The 25,887-nt window shown below is 37.4% G+C and overlaps 3 protein-coding genes across 4 annotated transcripts in view; 1 reads left to right on the top strand and 2 right to left on the bottom strand.

Annotated features, from left to right (window-relative positions):
- The window catches only part of LOC124536524 (low-density lipoprotein receptor-related protein 2), a 199,798-nt gene extending 198,449 nt beyond the window's left edge, over positions 1–1,349 (bottom strand). Inside the window, exon 1 of the mRNA XM_047113081.1 lies at positions 968–1,349. Within this exon, the coding sequence (XP_046969037.1) occupies positions 968–1,058 (91 nt within the window). The 5' untranslated portion in view covers positions 1,059–1,349. The remainder of the gene's footprint in view (positions 1–967) is intronic.
- Positions 1,350–8,905: 7,556 nt separating this feature from the next.
- On the top strand, positions 8,906–17,874 carry LOC124536031 (protein virilizer). Of its 2 annotated transcripts, none has more exons than XM_047112425.1 (9): positions 8,906–9,152; positions 9,301–9,592; positions 10,562–15,321; positions 15,402–15,653; positions 15,724–15,862; positions 16,396–16,531; positions 16,597–16,662; positions 17,387–17,457; positions 17,774–17,874. In XM_047112425.1, the coding sequence occupies exons 1-9, from the start codon at positions 9,093–9,095 to the stop codon at positions 17,836–17,838; spliced, it is 5,841 nt and encodes a 1,946-aa protein (XP_046968381.1). In that variant the 5' UTR covers positions 8,906–9,092; the 3' UTR covers positions 17,839–17,874. The 2 variants fall into 2 exon arrangements, with proteins under 2 accessions (XP_046968381.1, XP_046968380.1); XM_047112424.1 differs by having other exon boundaries at positions 17,384–17,457.
- Positions 17,875–20,225: 2,351 nt separating this feature from the next.
- The window catches only part of LOC124536055 (E3 ubiquitin-protein ligase ZNRF2), a 128,562-nt gene continuing 122,900 nt past the window's right edge, over positions 20,226–25,887 (bottom strand). The window contains exons 2-4 of the mRNA XM_047112473.1: positions 23,370–23,465; positions 21,402–21,507; positions 20,226–20,888 (exon numbers count right to left, since the gene is read on the bottom strand). Of these exons, the coding sequence (XP_046968429.1) occupies positions 20,831–20,888; positions 21,402–21,507; positions 23,370–23,465 (260 nt within the window). The 3' untranslated portion in view covers positions 20,226–20,830. The remainder of the gene's footprint in view (positions 20,889–21,401; positions 21,508–23,369; positions 23,466–25,887) is intronic.

Here is a 25,887-nt window from a genome sequence, read left to right as displayed (position 1 = left end):
TGAAAACTTCCATCATAACAAATATTACTAAGAGGCTATTATTAAATATATTCGTCTCAGTTACTCTAAGGCTAAACGGTATTTAAATTAAAGAGACAAATGATATTTTAGTGATATTGACTTGTAAATAGTTATTACTAATTTTAAATACTCATCGCGTATGGTACGCGTTGAACTCTTTTGAACGCGTTCACTCAACCAGTTCAAATAAGCCTATATTTATCTTAAAACTATTACTTAGCTTAAGCTTAACTAAAAAAAGAACAGAATCTTTGAACGTAGCATACATTAATCGTACATACATAGTACAGTTAATTGTTTTGCATATATGCAATAGAAAGTGCAGTGATCTTTTTCTTTACATTCTACTTTCACTTAAGTAAATAATTTTATTAACACAAAATCATTGAGGTCACTGTATTTATTCATTTTTTTAAAAAGTATATGTAGATGAAATATTTATTTAATTTATACTTTTTGTAAATGTCCTCAGTTCTAAACAGAGCGAAACGTTTTGTATCAACTAGTTTAACCGGGGTCAGGGAACGGAGGGAAACACCGACTAAGGTCCACAGATAACACATACCGGCCGACAGCCGCGTCACTTAACCATTAAAACTTTATATTGTCCACACTGCCCAAACTGTACATTATTTTTAAAACATTCACGAACATTATTACTTGTTTATTACACTGCAAAAAAACTCGCTAAAATATTTTTCCATCGACCTTAAAAAGAAACCAATCCTTTAAAAGTTTTGCACTACAAAAACTTTCTCAAAAGTTAGAAATTCTACCCACTTGTAAATTTTCTACACTGCGAGTTAAAATGAATTTAAATTTAAAGTATAAAAGGAACCTTTTAACTTTTTACACCGTTTTAGTAATAGCTAAAATAAGAATGCGATTTTATACGTTTTCAACAAGAAAGTGTGCAATTTTAGCTTTTGAGGTTACTTTTACTGACCTGATAATCGCCTCGTGTCTGTCTGAGCGGCGGCCGCTGCCAGCAGCGCCGTCACAGCCAGCAGCCAGAACGCCTCCTCGGCGCCCCGCATCTTCAGTTCACTATAAACCACATCAACACCGTACACCACAGCACTGGTTCACACGCACTGGTCCTAAAGTGAATAAATAATAATCCAATCAATTTATGAATTTATTTTTAACGTTTGATCAAATCTAAGAATTCTCGGTTGAGTTGATTTGACCGATTCAGTTGGTAGTTCGTTTTGCTTGGAAAGTTTTTACGATTTCGAAAGTTGGTGACGTGTCGCGTTTCCCGAACGGCGACGAGCTAGCGTCTTGATCGGGCGCACGAGAGCGACTGCCGCCGGCCGGCTCAGGTGGGGTGGCGAGCGTTGAAACACAATGTGCCTATTGAGCGGTATACCGGTTGATTTTTGCGTCGCGCTTGTTTAGCTAACTACGTAGATTGTACTTATCCAATGACTATAAACTATATTATTTACGATCATTACTTATTAAACATTACTTAAAACCTCTAACACAAAAACTTCTAAAAAAATTCGTTACGGTATACAAAAGGCGGATAAAATAATGACAAAAATATAATTATGGACAACTTATATATTAAAACTTTAAACAGTAGTTATAATATCGTTTTTGGTAAAAAATATTGACATTTGTCCACTTTATTAACGTGAATAATATTTTAAAATGATTACCATAATCATAGCACTCGATTCATACGCTGGCAATACCGACTCACACAGGTGGTCGACAACTCGGCAGGTAGCTTGCTAGGAGTAAACACCCCTCACCCCTCGTCCCGCTCGTTCGCGACAGTCGCACCGTCATCGCAACCGCCATTTTTTCCTAAGATTTAACGAATATTTCACTCATATGGAAATTTTAAATTAACAAAATTATAAATCGTGTTTTTGAATGTACTAAGTTGAAATTTAAAAGACCAAAAATCAGTGGATAGAAACGACATGTTAATTAAGAGCTTTGAAAGCTCGTAGACGATGTAATAAGTCTGAAAAACATTTAAAAAATACGAGTTTAATAAAGTAAGCTCACCACACACGCCACGTCTGTATAATGTATTTATTCAAATACCTCGTTATATCTTTTGTACGCAATACGAATTAGGAGGCAAATAATAATAATAGACATTTATTAAAAAACACGACTGTCGTCAATGATGTTCTAGTAAACAGATATGTCATGAACGCGCAAAAAGTGAAGACTAGAAAACGTCCTAATTGGGACGTTTGCCTTTAGTCGTTTTCATCATAATCATGCCAGTAATACGTTATAATACATCATAATTACGTATTAATACGTTTTGCGTAATTAAAACATCTAGTTATCCCTTTTACTTATTGTTTTTATCAAGCTATCATTTTTACTTGGAACGAAATTTAAAATAAACGGTCCCCGGCGCGGCACACTTTTTTCTGTTGTTTAGTATGGGTATAACATATATGTTTATTAGAATATCATTGACTGTCGTACTTTCGCCATATTGTTTTTCTTTTTAATTTAAATAAAATAGAGCCAATGTTCCTCGGATTTATGAATTATCGATTTCACATACATCGAAATATGTTCGATGTTTAATAATTATTGTGGAATAAAAAAACTGACATAATATGGAACCCTGAAACTATCATGTAATAAGTAAATATTAAATAAAATTAAAAAGCAACAAATATTTTTTTGTATGTCCATAGTTTACGGCAAATGAATGACAACATTAATATCAATGATTTTTTTTAAACACAAAATTCACTATTAATATTAAAATCATATTATAGTTTTCGTGATAAAAACATCCATAATATCAATCGAATTATTAGTTTTTCCATCAATCCTGAAAACCTAGAAGAAGTAACGTTTTACTTTTAACAGCTATACAAATTCTAATCATTGTTGTGTTCAACAGTAAATTATTTACTCTGAACATATTATTTATTATCTCACAGATAGCATTGTTTACTTCGTCGTACGGCTGCTGTCATTGTCTTTAAGATTGAAAAAACTAATGAGGTATCATCAGCAAATAATGCTATCTCATGTTTGTGCCCTACCAGATAACGCTAGTTATTTATGTAAAATGAGCTAAGAAAACATTAATTAATCCTTACTAAAATTAGAAATGTGCAATGTTTGTTTTTTATGCTTTTTCGTAACTACTCCCTTTTTTACTCGGTGGTAGGGCATTGTGCAAGCCCGCCTGGGTAGGTACCACCCACTCATCAGAAATTCTACCGCTAAACAACAGTAAGCAGTATTGTTGTGTTCCGGTTTCGAGGGTGAGTGAACCAGTGTAACTACAGGCACAAGGCACATAACATCTTAGTTCCCAAGGTTGGTGGCGCATCGTCAATGATGATGTAAGGAATAGTTAATATTTCTTACAGCGTCATTGTCTATGGGAGATGGTGACCACTTATCATCAGGTCGCCCATACGCTCGTCTGCCAACCTATTCCATAAAAAAAAACTACTCGACTGATCATCTACATTCTACATCACTACAGGACATAGAGTACCTACTATAACATAATTTATATTGTTAATAAAATAATGTTAACAAAAAAAAAAAAAACTAAATATTAAACAATACAATCAATCACTTCTGTTATTATCTGATATGACATTTATGAATTAATTAAACCTATTTTATCAATATAGTATTGTGTTATGCATAATTGAATTGACAGCAGGCAGGTTGACAAGTGACGCACACTCGTCTTTCATCTCGGCTATTCCCGAGATACGATGTAAGCGATATACCAATTATATCGTCAGTAAGGTGAAGATCGAGAGTCGCATGTATTTATAATACTGACGTAGTTTTTAAATGACATTACACTTTTACATTGGTTTGGTTTGGTTGGTTTCTTGCCGGTTCTTCTCGGTAGAATCTACTTTCCGAACCGGTGGTAGCTTCACTTAATTGTAAAATGACGATTCAAAAGTGCTTATAAAAGCCTACTTGAATCAAGTTTATTTTGATTTGATTTGATTTGATTTGATTGTATCTCATCAAGAAGAAGAATTTAACTTCCTTATCATCATTCAGGCCATGAAGGAATAACAAGGAATAGTAAACCTGGATAAATTGGATTAAGGCTAAAATTATAATTTTTATTATCATATAATGTATTGAAAATACTATCTGCCTTAATTTTCTTTAATTACTCTGTACATTTTTCTTGCTTTTAAAAATAAAAAAGTAAAAAAATACTTTATTCGAGTAGGCTTTTCAAATCAAAAAGAAAAGACTTGAATCGTCACTTAATGCATAGCATACCGCGAAGAATCGGCAAAAAAACCTTTAAAATTATTAAGTTATGTTAATTATATACAATAATATATGTATATGATACATCCTGCCTGGAAATCAACAAGTATTAGCTCTACGCTTTATTATCATCTGTATATCTCGTATTGAATAATATGCTTTATATCTTCTGTATACTTATCTCCCTCCCTCCTTAAGTCTTGACACCCTCTGTTCGTAAATCAAGCGCAAAAAATCACCTCATTTCCATAAATACCTAATCAGGTTCTAGTAACGTAATTATGCGTCGAACGAAACCGGTCATAATAAATAGATCTCATCATTTATTATATGGATATGCGAGACCAACATGGATACTTCCATACTAATATTAGAACTGCGAAAGTAACTCTGTCCGTTTGTCTATCTGTCAATACAAAACTACTGCAACTAATATAGCGTAAAATAATGCGTTAAATTGCAATCATATTTCATCGTTCACAATATTTCGACAGTTTACAATCTGCCGAGATAGTTTGTAATCTAACGATTTTTGTAATCTTACGGTGACATAAACAAAGAGGTCTTACATCATTTTAAATGAATTCTAACTTGCTGCCGCCATTCATAAAACCGCGGGTAAAATAGCTAGTAGACATATGTACATCTTGCTATAAAAGCCACAGCAACTTCCTATAGGAAAGTTAATGAGAGAATAAAAATCACGTTATAAAATAAAACAATTTAAAACGTTGCAGGTATAAACATAAACATTAAGAGTTATTTATTTCTTCGAATCTAAAAAACCTACCTAGCAGTAGTTACGTCAATGTGCAGGTGCTAATAAGCGGCGGTACAGGGAAACATCTTTGTTTTCCAACAGCCTGGTACTACCATGCGCCGCATCACAGAACAGAGATCGCAGAAATGACATACATACATACAATAAGTGTTATTAAATAATCCCAATATAGATACATATATTCAATTGGGAATGTTTCATTTGTAATTCATGGATAATTGTCGCAACGAACGATTAATCTGTAATGGCAAGCATTTTTAAATAGGGGACGGTAGTATATTCGGTGGCGTAGTTATCGTAGGGCCAGGTGGTGCAGTGCACCAGGGCCCCGAAGTTCAGGGGGCCCTGTAAACTAGACCTTAAGCTTCTGTAGCTGGAAAATCACGACCCTGCGCACAGGATTTCTTATTTGGTATCTATAATTTTGAAGAGTAAGTATTAGTTTTTCTACGCACCGGGGCCCTTCCTCATCTAGCTACGTCACTGAGTATATTATGCTATTGCTAAATGTAATTTGACAGTCGAAGAGAGTTTTACTCAGTTTCCTGTTAATTTTTCTCAATAGATAGTTAGAACAATTCCATCAGAACAAATTTACATCTAGCCGCAAAAAAAGCATGAATATTTCAAAAGGTGATTTTCATATTTGCTATTTTCATTTAATTTTTTATAATATACTGAACGCCTTAATGTGCCTCAATAACAATCGAAAACAGAATGTATGATAACAATTCTAAACAACTTTCCACTCTCAGAATTTCGTACGGAAAAATCCTAGACCATAAAAAACTAGAAGCACAAAAAAGTCCCTCGAAGTTTGTGTTGAATATAAGTTTACAACGAAATTTATTATAAAATTTGAGTAAAAATTTATCCTTATGCTTAACTAATAATAAATATAAATTATTATTTATAACTTAAGTACATATTAAAAGAGATAAATATAATCTTAAGCGTTTAATAAAACATCTCTTTCACACGTAAAAAGAGATAGCGATAGTTAGAGGAGAACGATAATTTACGTTGTCGAGACTAGTCGAGAGTCGAGATGGCCCAGTGGTTAGAACGCGTGCATCTTAACCGATGATTGCGAGTTCAAACCCAGGCAAGCACCGCTGATTCATGTGCTTAATTTGTCTTTATAATTCATCTCGTGCTCAGCGGTGAAGGAAAACATCGTGAGGAAACCTGCATGTGACAAATTTCATAGAAATTCTGCCACATGTGTATTCCACAAACCCGCATTGGAACAGCGTGGTGGAATATGTTCCAAAACCTTCTCCTCAAAGGGAGAGGAGGCCTTTGGCCCAACAGTGAGAATTTACAGGCTAGTGTTGTTGATACTATACGTTTCCGTAAGTATATAATGATCACGTCTAAATGGTTACGTATTTGTTTTGTTACTCAAAGAAGCATTTTTAATACCTGCTAAAGTTGTGGGTAGGTTGTCCTATAGATATCCGAGGTACTGATGAGTGCCATATATATGTATGTATTAAAAATAAGGGGCACTTTGCCATGGTGGCAAGTCAATAAAGAGACCATCTCTGACCAGATTCTTCTTATCGACAGCTAGACGCTTAAATTATTTATTAATGGTTCTCTCTTAGCTCCTATTAAAACTTAAGTTAATTTCTCATTACTCACCAATGACGCTGAATATGCATCATATTTACTTTTAAATTGAATAATGAACATAAAAACAGTCAAACCTCATTTTCGTTTGTCTAACATTTTTAACTTACTTAAAAAAAAACAAAAGGATCTTTATATATTCCCCATATTTTTCTTTAATCGTATATTGAATGCCAAATTCGAGCTTCTCATTATCATGTCAACAATTAGTCATCAATGATTTATATTTGTTTTGTCAATAACGTGACGACCGACGTCGAATATATAAATGCTTTTATTATATCAATTTGTATTGTCACGATTTTTTCATCGTAATCAAAACAGTAGTTAAATATATAGTAATGCAGTATATATTAACGATCCAGGTGCTTATTTTCCTGACGCTGTATATTTTAAAACATACTCCTCGTGTTAATCTGTAGTCTAATGATCTAAAACAACCATAAGAGGACGAGAGCCAAATTTGACTTGCCAATATGTCCTTGGTCGAGGGCTTGAAAATAATCTATTATAATCACCAAGGCTTTGAAAGTGTAAAGAAATAGTTAGGTAGAATATTTTATAATACATATATAAATCTAATTCTTTTCCTTTCTAGGGAAGGGAATGGAAACTTAGTTACGATTTTTTCTTTCGCATCCAAGAACGACATAAGTAAACTCAAACTGATATCATGATTAACTCACCAGTGATTACCTCGATAAAATACATATCCTTCGATTAAGATTCACGTATTTTAATCTCTATACCATCTCGATTTCTGAATGCAATAATTGAGTGCAACTAAGATGAATCCTCTAAGGAAATAATAACACGTTCGCCTCTACATTGAACATACTTCAATAAATATTACTTTAAACAGGATATCCGTAGTTTCAAGAGCGTCACCATGCGACGATTTAATTAGGAACCAGTAAACTGTATGAGCAATCGTTTACAATAAACGTGTAGGTTAGTGTTGTTTATTTCTTGCTGCTGGATTTATTAACACAGAAACTGTTTTATTCGAATCAATTAGATTTATGATACTTATATGGGATATTGATTCAATTAGATATTAAGTATCAATGTTAGAAGAATCATTTTTAATGTCACTTAGCCTATTTTTATGTTGTAATAATAAAAAGTAGCGGCTACTACAGTTCTCTTTACTTTGTAGAATGATATTAACCATTTTGATAAATTATAATATTACATTACTGGCTAACAAAGATAAAAAATAAATACTTTGAATTATATTAAAATGTCTGTATACATTTTTAAATTAATAGTTAAATATTAAAAAACGTTTAATGAACAAAGATCTATCCGCGCGATGTCAAAGTAAGTAAAGTTATTTGCAGGTGGGTATTATATAAACATAGTATTTTTAACATGGAATAAAATACGTTGTTTGAAATTTATGGGTTGATCCATCAAAACAATTAAACAAAATCTTTCATCTAAATAATATTAGTACTTAATATATACATAGGAAAAAATCTTGAACAATTTGAATATTGATAAACAATAGGTATGTAATAAAATGTATGAAAAATTGTATTTGTTTCATTTTCTTTTTAAGTTAATGGCGTATTCCACACGATTAGATATGTGTTATTTGTTTTATTTATATATTTTGTTTAATACATTTTAGTGGTCTTGTTTACTAAATTAATTATGTTAAACGAAATATTATAATAAATACAAGCTATTTTAAAAAAGATTTTAGGTTAAAAAAAATCCTGTATACATTAAAAAGTCGTTTTAATTGTTTAAGATACAAATTACTATGATATTATTTAAGTTCCATTTCAGTCACTACCCCACAAGACCTATTATTATTATTTATATATTTTATATAAGTTTAGGCTTCAGGATCAAGTGGATTACATGAACAACATATGAAAGCATCGAAGCGAATGATTTATTTTATTCTCAATAATTATACATAGCCAAATAGATTTTATTTTAACGTATGAATAAGAAACAGATACTTGAAAAGTTGTTATCACCATTGTATTGCAAATTAATAATTGTGGTATGGATTACTAAATTTTTCAAAATGTTATATTACCATAGTATTGTAATTCTTTAACATTTATTAATATCCATACAATAATATAATATTTTTATAAGCAATTTTTTGTTGCTGTTTAAGTGAACGCTACCAAAATTTAAGGACAAAATGGCGTTTACCAACAGGCGTCAAGTCCCAACTGTCCAAGTCTAATGTCAAATATAATTTGACAAAAGTCAAAATAAGATTAAAGATACATATGAAAGCATCTTTCGATAATTTAGAATTAAGATTTTCAGTTTATTTATCATTTTAACTAAATATTAGGTAGGTAAGCTCTTCAAGATGATGATGATCATATGAGTATTCGAATATTGAGATTGTTTTGATAAAAACAAAATGACCGCCGAACAACCGGACCTTTTATTTTTCGACACCTTTTCCCACGATACGAGTGAGGTGAGTTCATTTTTATTAAACTATTTAACACATAATCATATAAACTGTATTGTTATTGATAAAATACTTTTGGTTCATAGTATTTGATTAGCAAGAAATTAGTATTAGGTTAATGCAAAGGCTAAGGCTTTACAAATCATTATTTCAGGAATTAAACTTGGATTTGGTGCAATTTCCAAAGTCGGTGTATGTCCGAGAAATACGTATTATTCCTCTCGGGGCTCGAGTTGAAGGTGATTTTCCTGGTGGAGTACGACTTGGGGCTACAAACCCTACAAAATTTCACATTGACTTCTTTGTAAATGACCTAAGTAAACCAGGTGCATCTACATTCGAAGCTCTAGGGAGTCTGGACTATTGCCAGAATGGACAAATACACATGGAATGTGGAGCTGATGTAGAACAACCAAGAATTCCGACTGACGGACTAGTTCTGAGAGGTAAATTCAGTCAAATATAATTCTGGTTAAATCGGCTTTTAATAGCACTTTTGAATCTATGTATATTCAACTATCTACCTGTTTCTTTATTTGTGAATGGCTTAAATCAAAAAAAGTTGTAAGGCAAGCGGTTAAAATTTCATGTATAATAATATTGGTGATAAACGTAAACTTGATGATGACAAATTGTACTGGGAAAATACAACATTATGAGAAAATTAAGTTCACTTAGATCAGATTTTTGGAAATAGCCTTGTAGTTTCCTTTAATTATTAAATTACATTTAAAAGAAACAAATATTTACTATCATGTTCTCTGTTTTTGTTTTAATTTAGTAAAGGTTTTTGTTAATATCAACACTACCATCAGTTCACAAAAGAAATATTGAATATTGTAAGAAATACCTGAGATAGGTGTTTGTTTCATTTTCAATATGTGCTTTCAACAATGAACTCACTAATTGTTTAATAACCTATAACATTTAGACGGAAGGATTAATAAACATTTTTTTTTTTATTTTTCCTTGAAGAAATACTTCTGATTTCTAAAACTTTCTGAGATCCTGTTGTAGAAGTGTATACATTGCCCCACAAAAGAGTTACTGATTTTGTGCTTGTTTCTTGAACCAGTGCCAGGATTATCATATTTTCTTATATAATAATTAATATTTGACTATACTGTAATGTAATGATTTTATAAGTAAATAAGTAATATTGTTATATTAAAATAACTCCAAGGATCACCAAATGTGTATTTTAAAATTATTTTTTTAAATAATTGTTGTGTAATTCTGCATAACAATTAACAGTTAAAAGGTTATTAAAATAAAAATTATGCACAAACATACTCATATCTTAATAAGCATTATATTGAAGTGTAAAAAGTGATTACACACAAACATTATGTTGTGTTAGTAGGAATAGAAATTATAAATAAATGTCTCTAACTTGTATATTTTTCAATTTTCAGGTTGGTATACAACAATCACTTTGGCCGTTTATGGAAACTTGACTCAAGTTCTACCTGATGCTCCGATAAGTGTAAATCCACCACCAAATGTTCAGAGGCCCGTGTCTCGTGAAGTAAGTGCTTTACCTGCCAACGTACCACAGTCATCTGATTGGAATCAAGAACCTACCAACCCGATACCAGCATATACTAGCAATGTTGCTCCAAGTAACCCTGAAACCTATGGTGGTCCTAATTATCCAGAGAACTATGACAGCCAGTTGTACAGGAATGAATACTACGAGAGTGAAGGTCCAAAAGATCCTAGGACATACCATCATATGGAGGACAATGAATGGGAGAAAGAGAGGCGTGATTTGAGTTGTGAAAGAGAAGGCGACCGGTTGCGTCACAGCCCTCGTTCTATGGAATTAGACAGAGAAAGAGATAGGCGCGATGGTAGAAGTCGCAGACGTTCAATAGACAGAGGCAGGAGCCGTGAATCGTCTCGACATCGCGATAGGAGTAGGGAGTTAGATAGAATTCATTCCAGATCACGAAGTCGGGATAGGGATTACGTAGTAAAGGGTGAATATCGACCATTGAGCCGATCTAGATCTCGCAGTATCGACCGTGACCGCGACTGGGATAGAGGCTCCTATAAGAAGGATGATTACCGACGTCATCGTGAGACCTCGTACGATCGGTCACGAGGTGGGTCGTATGAACCACGCTCGCCATACGATAAGAGACCACCGTCCTACGAGCGCAAACTCGCGTATGACAAATGTGGCCCTTACGAAAAAAGATTATCACCTTACGACAAAAGAAGTTCCTCTTATGAACGACGCGCTCCCTCATACGAGAAACAAACACCATATGATAGAAAGAGACATTCACCGTACAGTCGTATGCGAGGCTCGAGCTACGGTAGTAGATCTCCGAGTCGAGATGACCCTAGGAAAAGACCCAGAACTCCACCCGGTGAGAGTAGACGCCCCATGTCCCCACGGGAAGGTGAAACAAACAGCCCTATTAATTCTGTGCGATCAGAGGATGGGCCTGACTATGACAGAAGTGGGAAACAAATTCCGCGTATTGACTTCTATCATCAAAGTTATAGACACAAAACATCGATCAGGAGCCCCTCCCAAGAAGTTGACAACGCATATGTAGAACCTCAACATTCCAGCCTAGTGACTGTACCAATTGTTGACACAAGTGCTCCTAAGGGTATAGACTCGCCATTGAGGAACCTGGATGATGATAGATCGATGGACGCTGAGCCATTTGAGCCCATATTATCTGACGAGGATATCTGTGATGATTTAGATGCTAATTCTTATATGGAGGTGGAATATGATATGAACGAATACTGTGGCGTTGATGATATTATAAAATATTTTAATCCGTTCAAAGCTGAATGGGAAAAATATGAACACGTTAATAAAATAACTAAACTGGCGAACGTAAAGAGGGATGACGTAAAGGATGTTATGAGTGCGACTTTCAGCGAATTGTGTGAAGCGAGCGCGGATTTATTTAAAATATCCGAAATAACATCAGCCGCTAAGAAGCGAGAACAAAAGTTTTTCTCGAACACATTCATGGAAATTGATAACTCCTCTAGAGAAGATTGGGTTCACCAGTGCGAACAGTTATTCGTTCCTCTGACAAATATCTGCAAACAAACTGATTTAATTCTTCGAATATTTCGCATGTATAACAGATCGGAGACGTCTGATGAGTTTGCCGATATTTACAACCTTCTAGTGACTTTCTGTAGGATCGGATTGAACTTCGATTTTGCTCTAGCACAACAGCAGCCCACATACAAGATACGCCATATGAAATGTGGTATTCGCCTTGCTGAAACCTTGATGTCTCATCAACACAATGGACAAGTGATGAAAATGCTGCTTAATACTGGCATAAATATACCGATGCAACTTCTACAGATGTACGCTAAAGAGTATATGGCTCTGAGTATTCGCTTAATGATTCTGAAATCTTTAAACGCATGTCTATCGTCGAAAGAAGCAATTGATCACTTTATGCAAAATTCGATGTATCCTAAATTTGATAAAAACGAAACCGATAGCACCAGAAAACCTATGAACGGATATCAAGCCCTGCTCGCCATGATGCAAGCCAACCCGCTGGGCCGAGTTAAATTTGCTCTGAGTGCTCTGTTGAAAAAACTTAATATATACGAAGCGTTAAGTAAGCTTCACGATTTAGTTTTGAAGTTTAATAACGCTGCGGCTGAAAATAATCAGCCAGAAGATATCGAATTATCAGAGAATGAAATTAACTTTATCGTGGATTCTTTCGAAGAAATACTTTACATGTACCGGTCGCAATGTTTCCACCTCTCTCAACCGAAACGATTCCTCCCAGTCTCTGCACAGTTCGATATAAGTAAGGAATGCTCCAATGAAATACTTCTTCAGTTCTTCGATATTCATCGCATTTTGGAAGTTTGTCTCTATTTGCTAACATGTCCGACAACGTCAAATAATTTAGTAATTACCAGTCCTATATACGATCTGGTGTTTGAACTCGTAAATTCATACAATGGTCTTAAATTTTTGTACAAAAATATGGAAATGAGTGAACTACTTTTTAAGATACTAGAGCACCCTTACGGGCAGCAAAACGCTGAAGAGACGGCTTATCCGCACGACAGTACCCTAAGTAATTACAGTGACTTGCAAATAGTTGGCTTAGAACTCGCGTATAGATTGAAAGCCATGTACTATTTGCAATCCATCAGTGACTTGCAAGCGGGAAAGATGGACGAGAATGAACTCATTGACAGATTGCAATCGTTATATTGCCTCAGCTTCGGTAGTATCGGTAAAACGGCTGTTCCGAATGTTATTGTAATGGGTGATAATCCAGAGTGTCTCATGGAGGTGTTTGAGAACGATTTGAAAAGCAAGGGTAAAGTAGATTCGCCTTCTAAACAAAAATCACCGGCCAAGGGTTATGCTATAGAGTTAATCGTTTCGGCAGTTAGATATGCAGCCAATGTTCCGTTTTTGAAAAAGTATGGCCAAAGATTGATCAACGTTTCGAAAGAGCATGACAGATTTGAGCCGAGCGTTTCGAGTGTTTTGCAAGAAGTCATACCGTATCTTAAACCTGTGGAGAAACCTACTGTTCTCTCGGGCGAGGACTTGGTCGAATGTGTAGAGATTCTAAAAGCGAGTCTAGAACATTCGGCAGATTTGCCCGGCGAGCTAATGACCTGCTTGCGAATATTACGTCATTTCTGCATTTCTGATTATGAACAAAACGTATCAGTAGTTTGTGAATCACCTATTGAGGAATACGTCGAGCTTAAATATAAGTACAACGTATTACAACTGTTTTCTTTGGATGGCGTTGCTCATATATCCGGCATACTGGACCGCTTGGCAACTCATTTTGATCAGCCGAGTATGCATACTTCATTTTTCACCTCAGTGCGGGGACTTCAATTAGCTCAAATGCTTCTCCCTTGTCTCAGGCTGCTCGATGAAATGTTAGCGAGAGTCGTCCGCTGTCGAGGTCCTAGGTTCCGAGATCTGACAGCGGCGCCAATAATATTGAAGACCTACGGGATTGCGAAAACTTTTCCGGTTGGCTGCATTGGGTATCGAACTGCGGCGAAAGCGGCCGAGGCTGCTGTCCGAGCGTTACTCGCTTACGCTCAACCGATAGCCGACGATGCAAACGACGGAGACTCGATACGTCGCGGACCGTGGACTTCCCTTTGCTCCGAAGTCATTTCCTATATAATGACGGCCCCTTATACGTTTGTTCCTGGTCTATTGATATTTTCTGAACTTTTACCTCTCCCATTACCGATGCAAACTAAAACCGCTCCATCTGATCGAGAGTTAGCCGACGCAGCGAATGAGAGACGCATGTGGTCGGCCCATTTGCATGCATTATCGAACGATCTAACCGACATGATACAAATTATATGCATGTCGACATATCGACCGGTCGTGCATATGCTGCGTCGAGTGTGCGTGCAGATTGCAGATCTCGCTCCGAACACCGCGGCCACGGTCGCCCGGGCGGCTGTCGGGGCAGTTATGAGAGAGATGAAAGAGGGGGAGCCTGCCAACGCGAGTGTGGCTAGGGTGCTTGGGTTTCTAGCTTGCTTGGTTTCTCATGCTCCCGTTAAATGTGCCGTTTTGTTCACTATGAGCAATGGCACTCAAAAGTCAAACGATATCCAAACTGCTCTTTGCAATATACTTGCTCACTCGAATTTGTCACATGAATACTCAACGGCCCAAGAATACGCCGCACATGCTTTAGCCGCTTTTTGTGACGTGGAGGTGACGCTCACCCCAGTCAGTGGAGCGACGGATACCGTATTGGCTAATTCTTTGCCCAGTAAAGAATCCCTGGCCACTTTTCTCGACGCAACGGCGGACTGCCTTCAATCAGGCAATAAAACCTGCGCCGTGGCATCCTCAGTGCTGAGAGCCTACTTCGTGTTAACGGAACACGAATTCGGGTTCCTACAATTTAGAAAGTTTGTGGCGAAGAGACGGGAGGCTCTGGGAAAATATTTCAAATGGGCCCTGGACGGTGCGGGCGAGGACAAGACGGAATGTCTGAATCTATACATAGACTTGATAAGGATCTTAAAAGTCGAGGAGGGAGAGGGTCCGCTCGGTAGAAAGAGCACTCTAACTGTCGCCGAAATGGCGGATATGGTTGGCTACTCCTGCTCCGATGAGGACCACCCGGTTCTGTCTCTGGATAAAATAATGAAGGTAAGTAGTTTTACGTAAACTTAACCGTCAAAATACATTTCCTTCAGCGCAATGTCCTCATTTACTTCATTTCGGTCAAGGAGCGAAACATCGACGAGGACGCGGTCGCTAACGCAAACTTCCTCGTGACTCACCTGCAAAAACTCAACGAGGGCGAGGAGGCCCCCGGGGAGGCGCCGGAGCCCGCGCCCCCCGCCCCCGAGCCCCTCGTGGCGCAGTTCGCGGCGCGACAGATATACTGCATCGGGGACGCCAACGACGAGCGCCTCACCACCGGCTACTGGCTCAACGTGCCGGCCGCCAGCGGCGACGACGTCAACGACAACGAGCTGGTGACTGCCGCGCCCCCGCGCCCCCGCACTCGGAGGGCGAGCGGGGCGTGACCCGTGCCTTTGCCCGCAGATGGCGTGCGACATCGTGGACGTGGCCAAGGCGCAGCTGTCGGGCGGCGCGGAGGCGCTGGCGGCGGCCGTGCGGCGCCTGGCGGGCTGCCTCGACGCGCGCCCCGAGGCGCTGCCCGCCGACGACAAGCGCCCCGCCGGTGAGCCGCCGCCCCCCGACGCACACCGCCACGAAACGAATGCCATATCATGTTTCTCCTTACACATAGCTCGAAGGAGTCGAGATGGCCCAGTGGTTAGAACGCGTGCATCTTAACCGATGGTTGCGGGTTCAAACCCAGGCAGGCACCGCTGATTCATGTGCTTAATTCATCTTTATAATTCATCTCGTGCTCAGCGGTGAAGGAAAACATCGTGAGGAAACCTGTATGTGACAAATTTCATAGAAATTCTGCCACATGTGCATTCCACCAACCCGCATTGGAACAGCGTGGTAGAATATGTTGCAAACCTTCTCCTCAAACGGAGAGGAGGCCTTTAGCCCAGCAGTGGGAATTTACAGGCTGTTGTTTGTTTTTGTTTTGTTTTTATAGCTCGAAAACATTATAATATTACCCACGAATCGTCAATTTGCAATTTTCTAAATTGTTTTAAATGAAGCTTCCCTACAACCTATGAATTTAACTCTAAACGACGACGTACGTATGACGTTGAGTACAGGCGCGTGTTTCAGTGGCGCTGAGCCGGCTGCGCGCGGAGGGCGGCGCGGACGCGTTCCGCTCGCGCCCGCCCAACACGTCGCGCCCGCCGTCGCTGCACGTGGACGACTTCACGGCGCTGCACCAGCCCTACGCGCTGCCGCTGGCCCGGTAAGGCCCCGAGTCCGCCCGAGCGGTCCCCGTGTGTGTCCCCACTTATCGCGCGTGTGTTGCAGCGGCGCGCGGCGCGGCGCGGCCGGCGAGCGCGGACGCTTCGGCGCGCCCGCACACGCACGCCAGCCGTGAGTACACGCACACACACACACACACACGCACACACACACACACACACGATACCAGTTGGAACTTCACAATTTCATCACGACACTACTCCTACCGTTCATATATATTTTTTGAAAAAGGATATAAATTTTCAATGTAAATGGTGTGATAAATGCCTGAAGCATTATGCAATATCCAAACGATAATCTCAAATACTCATTTAAAACACTGAACATGTCAAACCATTTCTTACAAAATACTTAACACATTCGTCGGCACTTGTCCTATTTGCTCGCAGTCTCTAACTCTAGTTATATCCTCCTTCACTCTTTCCTGACATATGTCATCACACACGATAAACATTCCTAGTGTAAGTATTACTAGTCGCTACTATGATAATTTTAAGATGCCGTGATTTTCGGATTTTATATTCAATCCTCCCTTCCAATCAGTAAATTTATATCTCTATACACTCTTAAATATTCCACTACAAAGATTCTCAACTTAAGAAAAAAGTTTAGAGGATTGTTTCATGATACTTTTTTCCGAATAACGCAGTTGATATTTGGTGAAATTTCAATAGTCAAGCAGATTTTCTCAGACTAGTCTAGCGCATGATAAATTATAAATATGGATCAACCAGATGGCAATGAATCAACACATAAGCTCGGTTAAGTGTTGAATGTTGGTAATCGAAACGGCCGGAGGTAGAGATGGAATAAGTCGACGTGTGTCCCGTAGCAGAGGTCGCGGCGCGTGGGAGCTGGGCGGCCAGCACTTCGGGCACTTCACGCCCACCGCGCAGTACATGATGGGTGAGCCGCTCCTACTGTTATTCGTACACTGTATTCCAGAGGCAGGAGTAGGATAAGAAATAAACGCAAAATTTACATATGTCATGGAAATTACTGATAGCTGATATCAGTTCTTGATTACAGTACCTTCATTTGATTTTTCTATCTACATTTTGCTTACTTCCTAAATTCTATGTTTTTGGGGACCAATATTATTAACAATTATTTAAATCTCGATCACTGATACGGATTTGTCGATTCAAGTTTTTTATTTATCTTTATTCCTGCCATTGTAATAGCCTTGGTATAAGAATGTGTACTGATGGTCTGCCCGCAGGCGGCATGGGGTGGGGCGGCGCCCGCATGCAGCGCGGCCCGCGACACCGCTCCTTCATGCGCTGACGCGCGCGGCTCACAGAAATAAATTGTTTCACATGATTTGGTCTTTTATTAACACCATATTTTATAGCTGTTATATAAGCAGGCATTTGAAATACGTTATATATTACGTATTTGATTATTATTTACCTTTCACATATAGCAAAATATTTATTAAACATTTGAAAGTAATATAGATATGTGCTGGCGGTTAGATAACGCCATCTCACGTCTTGGTAGTTTCCAACGGCATATTTACTGATCTGGTGAAAGATAGTAAAATCTCTCCAATATTTAGATCTGGGTTTCAGACACCAACAATAACAATACGGTTATAATGGTATTGTAGAAGTAAAATATTTGGAAAATAGTCTCAAGTCAACTATTAGCGTACTTTAACAAATAATCTGTTTCAAAGAAAACGATTTGTATTATTACAAGAGTTCGTTATTAAGCTATCTGTGAAGTCACAAGGTAGTTTCAAAATTTGTATCTATGACTTATCCAAAGCCTTTGATTGTGTTAACATGAAACATCTGTCAGAATTTATAACTATGGAATAAGAGAATGTGCGCTGGACCTTTTGACGTCTTGACTATGATATGGAGAAGATTGACGTTAAAGGTAAAATGTGTGCCAGGTTCGGGGGTTCCTTAAGGGTCAATTATTGGTCATTTTCTATTCCTTGTATACATAAATGACTCACTGTGCTATAGAGATCAAACATGATATAGTATTGTTTGCTGATTATAATTCCCTATTTTTTTTATAAATAATTAAAAGCAAGCATAAAACATTTTAGGGTAAAGTAATAAAAATGATAAAATTGTGTAAACACGTACTTATCAATGGGGAATCAATTGATCCAGTCTAATATCCACATGACATTTGTACTACAGTAAAGGAATATTCGGACAATTCATAACTTGAGAGCAAAATAATCATTGAGGCGAAAATTGAAAGAAATCAAGATTTGGATTAACTATTGCTTATTATTATAGATTCTATAATGTTATATATAGACGGAATATATTAATGATTTGTGATGAAGTCTTCTATAAAGCCTAATTGCTAATTATACTAGTTGTCTGTATTATATTTATAAATTTAACAGAAGACATGTCCCATATGAAAAATTTATTTGTGTTGTAGTCTAGGACTGGCAAGAGGCTGTTAAGTGAATCGCTGTACGAATTATTATTTATACAATTTATCTAATTTCTAACATCCATTGCGCCGCTCCTTGGGTATTAAGATGTCTCTCGTGTCTATAAATATGTTACAGTGACTTGCTGAGCCACAACACAACATAACAATACTGTTTCTGTATGGCGGTAGATAATCTGACAAATGGGAGACAAGCCCGCGTCTGTCATATCCCAACCACCAAGTAACGGCCTGGCCACGGAGATCGGGGGTGCGAACGGCGAATCGACAATTCGCGCGGCACTGTTTGCAGGCCACAGCCACCGGAAAGGAAGTCCGACGGCGAAATGTCTATCGAAATTATTACGATATTGCTTAGAAAGTTATCGTTTTTTGGTACAAGACCTAATATTTGGAAGAGATTGTGGAGTGCATGATTTGAATAGAAATCGGGGTATAGATTTTTGGGGTTACTTATTCTTTCTTCCTACAATCTCTTTAAAGAGAAAGAGCTGAGATGGCCCAGTGGTTAGAACGCGTGCATCTTAACCGATGATAGCGGGTTCAAACCCAGGCAACCACCTCTATATATATGTGCTTAATTTGTGTTTATAATTCATCTCGTGCTCGGCGGTGAAGGAAAACATCGTGAGGAAACCTGCATGTGTCTAATTTCATCGAAATTCTGCCACATGTGCATTTCACCAACCCGCATTGGAACAGCATGGTGCAAAATGTTCCAAACCCTCTCCTTAATGGAAGAGGAGGCCTTATCCCAGCAGTGGGAAATATACAGGTTATTACTTTAACTTTTACTTTATAATCTCTTTACTACATGCTTAAATTTATGCCGTGGATGACCAGAAGAGTAATTCAAGCTCTAGCTCGCCGGTCGCCGTTGTGCGTGGCATGCTCAGTGCATTGCTATACGTTTGTTTCAGTTGCAAGAAGCTCCGCTGTTCGCACCGCGCGAATATTCGCGTCGGTGAATGTCCCCTGGCCAGGCTGTAAGGGTCTATTTTTTTTCATAATTTACTTGTTTTGTATTATTTCCATTGTTTTAACTCATTTTTAGTGCATAATTTTATGTCAACATTGTTGCGCCTCGCAATTTTATGTAGAAATCTAAGCAGCTCGTAATCCACTGTCTCACTGTCCATATGATATGGACTCCTTAAAAACCAATATATTTTTACAGGTAGTTAAATACATGGATACCAGGTTAACATGATTTTCACGTTAGGGTTTAAAATAAAACAATCGTAGAAAATTTAGAAACAAATCAAGTTTATTTATCAAGATGAAAAAGATCAAATGATATTATATATTATACATAAGCTAGGGAACAGATATGTACGTCGTGTGGAGGGGGGAGGGGGCGGCGACGGACGCTCGCTTCAGTTGCCGCGAAACAAAACCTGACGTCACTATACATAATGTACAATACGTATGCACGAACGTTATACATACATATATAATATATATTAAACGAACCTCGAATAATTGCATCTGAACGAAACACTAACGATGTAAAATTTTCAATTAATATTACAATAATACTCCATCGAGAAATTCCGTTTATCGATACTATGATTGTCCTCGTTTTTTAGTATTTTTTTTATTTTAATTTTAATTCATTAAATGGTAAAACATCTCACTAGCATAAGTTTATATTTACAAGGCCCGGGGGCCGCAGTCTGTTCATTGTATAAAATTATCACTCGCGACAATGGCACGTGTTCGGGCATGGCTGGCCGACGAGCGCGGACGAGGCGCGAGGGCCCGGCGTCGCGCGGGGCCCCGGCGGGCGGCCGGCCGTGGCGCGGGGCCCAGGACGGGGCCCGGGGCCCGGAGAGTAGACGCGCGGCCACTAGTCGCCGGGATGCTCGGGGCACGATCTGTTTACTTCAAACCATTGGTCTATACATCTGTAATAAGAGATTTGTCAAGTTATTATAGGGGTACAAAAACATTGTCTTTAATGAGGACCAGCCTGTGAGTGTCCTGTCGGGCACTTTTGATGAAAGCTTTGGAGCTTATCCAACTAGGGTGCTCGAAGTCGGCATATAACGTATACATGATTTTCAGCCGACATGTAACCGGCACGTGTCCTGCCAATCTTTTCCATCATCGCCGAGAACATGGATGAATTTGCTTGTATATTCAATTAATGACATTAATTTGAGTTAAAGTGGCCGAGTTGAACTTGTAATCTTGGGTCCACGAGTGCTAACCACTAGTCTATGCCGACTCAACGTATGATGATATTTAAAGAAAAATCAAAGATTGTACCAAAACTTTAGTTTAAAAGTAGATTATAAAGATAGTTAACACAGTTACTTGCGGGTTCTTCTCTAGAATATATATTTCTAACCGATGGTAACTCTTCATTTAATTTAGTCATAAGGTAAGTGAATAGGAAGGTTGCTGGTTATAATTACCCCTTGTGATAGATGCACAGACAAGGCAGACGCGCGATGGTGTCGCCGGCAGAGAGCTCCTCCAGGCAGATGACGCATTCTCCTTTGGAGTCGCTCAGCACGTCCTCTGGAAAACGAAACATATATTATTAACAAACGTTTCATATTTGTCAAGTCGATATAAAGAAGTTTTAAATATTATGCAACAACTATGACTTGAGATGAAATAATACAAATAGTTATTTAAGAAAACGAAAAATCAGAAGGCGGTAGATTTGCACAATCCATGAGCAAATATAACGCTTATATTTTAGAAAATTTTCAATTTGACGTTTAGTGTGTGATGGTACTCTTCACAGCAAGCAAATGAATCCAAATTCGAGAGGTCTAATAGGTGACATATAGGAATCCCTATCTATAACCTGACTCCATCAGATCAGCTCAAAAGTACAATGCCAATTTCATGTACTTTCAAATTTGCCCGCGGCTAGGTTCAATCGACATCCTATCTTTGTTTACACTCTGACTTTGTTAATTACATACAAGTGTTGCTAATAATTAAAAGCGTGTTAACAATTAAGATCACGCGAAACGAAGCAATACACGAGACTTCATAAATTATAAAGCGACGGCGATACCTGCGGTATTGCGACTGAAAAATCAACACCTTCGTCAGCTAATTCGCTCAGATTTGTACATTTGCTAAAACCTTACAAAGACAAAGTTCCCTTGCTCCACGTGCAGAGGCCGGTCGAGCAGCGTTTATTTTTAAAACGTTGCGAAAGTAAAACAATTTGTTTAAAAAAGTCAACAGTGAATGAGATTTATGTTTCAGAAAGTTTGTAACGAAATAAAAATACTTAATAACAAATGTTTCTATAAAAAGAATGAAAAACGAATAGAAAATTAATTAAATTCTGCAATGGAGCAATTTTACCAGGTATTTTACCTAGGCTAGGCATTGTTCTACATCAGTTTTTCAAATACTAAGCGTCAAACCTTTGTTGTTAGTTATTAACAAAAGGGATGCTATAGCACGCCATTGTTGGGAGAAGCACCTTGGCAGGACAATGGCAGCATATAGGAGTAGGATCACTTACCACCATATGACTAGTTTAGGACATACCACACCGATTAGAGACAGTTATTAAAATTATTGATGAACCATTTTACATTTTTAACTGTATTCGTTCTTCGTTTTTATAGATAAAGGAGATTTGGGAAGTTTATTCTCTATTTAAAAACTAATTTAAGTCTAGAATTTTTTTCTTTTTATTAATTGTATAACCATATAACTAATTTTCTATATTACGTAAGTGTTTTGCACTGTGTAGTATGCAAAAATCTAAAATCATTGATAAGCGAATCTCGTATGATTTTTGACTTATATTAATCGAGTGATACGATTGGCTTCGTCGTATACTGAATAGGAAAAGGTTTTTTTTCTACTACCAACACTGTCCTATCACACCAATTAATAGATAACTTGAATTACAAGCTCTCGTAATATACGAGAAATAAAACATACATGTATGTATGTTTTAAATTAGTTACAATAATTCAGTCAAAATTAAACTCTAATTAAGGATTTTTTTTTCACACTTTTTAGTGCTGGTAGTTGCATTAAAATAATGAAATATTGCTGCCACATTACAGTTGTGTGGTAGCTTCACTTAATTGTTAATTGACGATTCAAAAGTGCTTGTAAATGCCCAGTTGAATAGTTTATTTTGATTTTGATTTTTACATCTCTACATTTTTGGTGGAGTCGATTTATATTCTACATTAAAGAAATTCGCTCTACCTCCTAATCTATTTTTAAAAATCTGTTAAAACTCAAATGAACAAATTCTTCTTTAATCCAAATACTCATTGGTCGTTTATTACGTCATCGGCTGTCAACGACCAATCACAATGGAAGTGAGTTCGTGTATTCAATTTGAGATTAGGTAAAAATATATTTCATACAAAGTGAAGCGAGATACCAACCATTGTATGAGAGTCGAGGCCGCGTGAGACACATTACAAGATGGCACTCGATGTCGTCCGGGAGTACGAACTTGCTGCATACTGGACACTTGATACCTGAAACGGGAATTGCATTCGTTTAATTATACAGTTAGATAAATTAAAATGCATGTAGATGTGTATCGATATACATATATAGAAGGATATCTCTTCGGGTTTGGTCTTGGGTTTGGAGTTTATTCCACCAATCTGACAAAAATACGTTTTGATCGGATAAACCTATCAATGTCAATTAATGTAATGTCTGATCTGAAAAGATAGTTCTTGGTTGGATAAACGTTTGACGGAATTTCACGTGTCAGTGACAGTTTTCTTTAAGATTTTATTTATCGTCGAGCTTCAAGCTCAATCTTCGGTAAAGTGTTTCAATCACTGGTTGAAGATCCCACAAATCTTGTCATTATAATTAATGATAAAAGTCTGTGGGAAGCCCGTCCGGGTACCTCATCCCTTCGCTAAGAATCAATATTGCTGTGTATCGATTCGAGTGAGCCAGTGTAAACACAGGGGATATGACGTATTTCATCGCATATTAAGTGCGGCAGAGACACTGCCTAATTTATCGTTAGTAATAAAAACATTTTCAATTAAGTATCAAAGTAAGCAGCTCTCCGTCCCGAGGGAGGGCGGCACTCGACAAATCTGTGAGCTATTTCAAGAGTCTCAACGAATCGTCGCGCTACAGTAAACTTACTTTGTCACAATATTACAATCGGCAATACTGCCGACTGAATCTTAATTAGAATTCATAAAAATGAAGGGTGGTTAAAATGTTGAATTATTAACAATTGCATTTTTGATCTTAATACAACACAAAAATGTAAAAATTCCACAGCTGGTCAATGGGCATCAAATTTATATTACGAGATATGGCACTTAAACTTTGAATAGAACACGCAAACTTCGGATAAGATCTTCGTCTTTCAATAACTGGACCACAACGGCTTTATTTCCTATACGTAATGTAATATCATTGGTAGACAAACGGTAACAAAAGTTGAGGATACCATATATATTTAAGTAGGAACATTTTAGTATAACAAACGAACATCAAGTTCCTCCATTGCTCATTGACAATGGAAAATAAATAATAACTAAGCCTTACCTCCGCGATTACACTGACTCACTCCTGACTCACTTACACGTAGAATAACGGCTTAACTTACTACCAATTATATCATCTTAACAATAAATATGCCCCTTAATAATATGATGGCGTTCTGAGATAAATCAAACAGACATCAGAGTCACATACAAGTTTAAGACATTTATTCCACATCACAATGTAGTCGACGTAATTGTTATTAGGGCTAATAAAAAAGTTGTTTTACGTGTACAAACAAACGAGGTCACGGACGCAAACAATACGAGTTATCTTTATCTAGTATCGGGGTGGCGGCGTGAGGGCACGTGGCGAGCGCGCCATCCGAGCAAGAGCCGCCTATCAGCGACGAACACCACGGTATCAATCGATATAAATTGACGGGAGCAATAAGCCTTGTCGACCAAACATTATCAATGTTACGATACAACATATAAACTATTTCCTTTTGGTAATCATCAAATGCTTATAGTTCCAAAAAAATACCTCTACACTGAGACTCATTTGTATAATAGAGTTGATACTTGGTAAAGAGGCTTTTTGCAGACCCGTCTGGGTAACATTTTTTGTTGTAAAAATATATTCGTATCTTTTAAAGATTCTTAAATGAAATAAACTTGCCATTATAAGCGTATTTTGGGAGATTAGATTCGTTTATAACGACAAAGAGTAAAAGTTTTTTCTCGAGACTTATTTCAGACCTCAAACAAAACTTCAAGGTCCTCTGAATAACGAAGACGTTCTGAGAAGGTTGCTACAATTTACAGACGGACGAGCATATAGGCCACCTGATGGTAAGTGGTCACCATCACCAATAGACAATGAAGCTGTAAGAAATATTAACTATTCCTTACATCGTCAATGTGCCACCAACCTTGGGAACTAAGAAGTTATGTCCCTAGTGCTTCTAGTTACACTGGCTCACTCACCCTTCAAACCGGAACACAACAATATTGAGTACTGTTATTTGGCGGTAGAATAACTGATGAGTGGGTGGTACCTACTCAGACGGGCTTGCACAAAGCCCTACCACCAAGACAAAGCCCATTGTTTTATTGTTATATTTATAAATGCGTCGAAAAATAGTGACTAATTGCTAAAATGAAATCGCTAAAATAATATCTTTAATAATAAAAAAAATCGATCATTCATCGCTCAAAATCGATTCATTGTATCTCACACAGTTTTAAAAAAAAATACACGTCACTAATTGTCTACAAGAAATCGCGTCGAAGTCGAGGCCGACTACTGGATGAGTACATGAGTGGGAAAAATAATAAATTATTATTATAACGGAGATAATGAAGGGGAATGATTTATACGAGAAACTTCTTAGTCTGTAATCTTCGTCGACGATTTATTCAATAAGATTTGTTT

The sequence above is a fragment of the Vanessa cardui genome, chromosome 16 (assembly GCF_905220365.1).
Source record: "Vanessa cardui chromosome 16, ilVanCard2.1, whole genome shotgun sequence".
Classification (NCBI taxonomy): domain Eukaryota; kingdom Metazoa; phylum Arthropoda; class Insecta; order Lepidoptera; family Nymphalidae; genus Vanessa; species Vanessa cardui.
The sequence above is the reverse complement of the archived record's forward strand: the minus strand, read 5'-3'. Positions and strand labels throughout refer to the sequence as shown.

Excerpts from the sequence above, each read along its gene's own strand:
- LOC124536031 (XM_047112424.1), top strand. The coding sequence starts at position 9,093 with ATGACCGCCGAACAACCGGACCTTTTATTTTTCGACACCTTTTCCCAC. Across the intron at positions 15,322-15,401 it reads CTCTGGATAAAATAATGAAG|GAGCGAAACATCGACGAGGA; the intron begins GTAAGTAGTTTT and ends ATTTCGGTCAAG. Across the intron at positions 16,663-17,383 it reads CCCGCACACGCACGCCAGCC|CAGAGGTCGCGGCGCGTGGG; the intron begins GTGAGTACACGC and ends TGTGTCCCGTAG.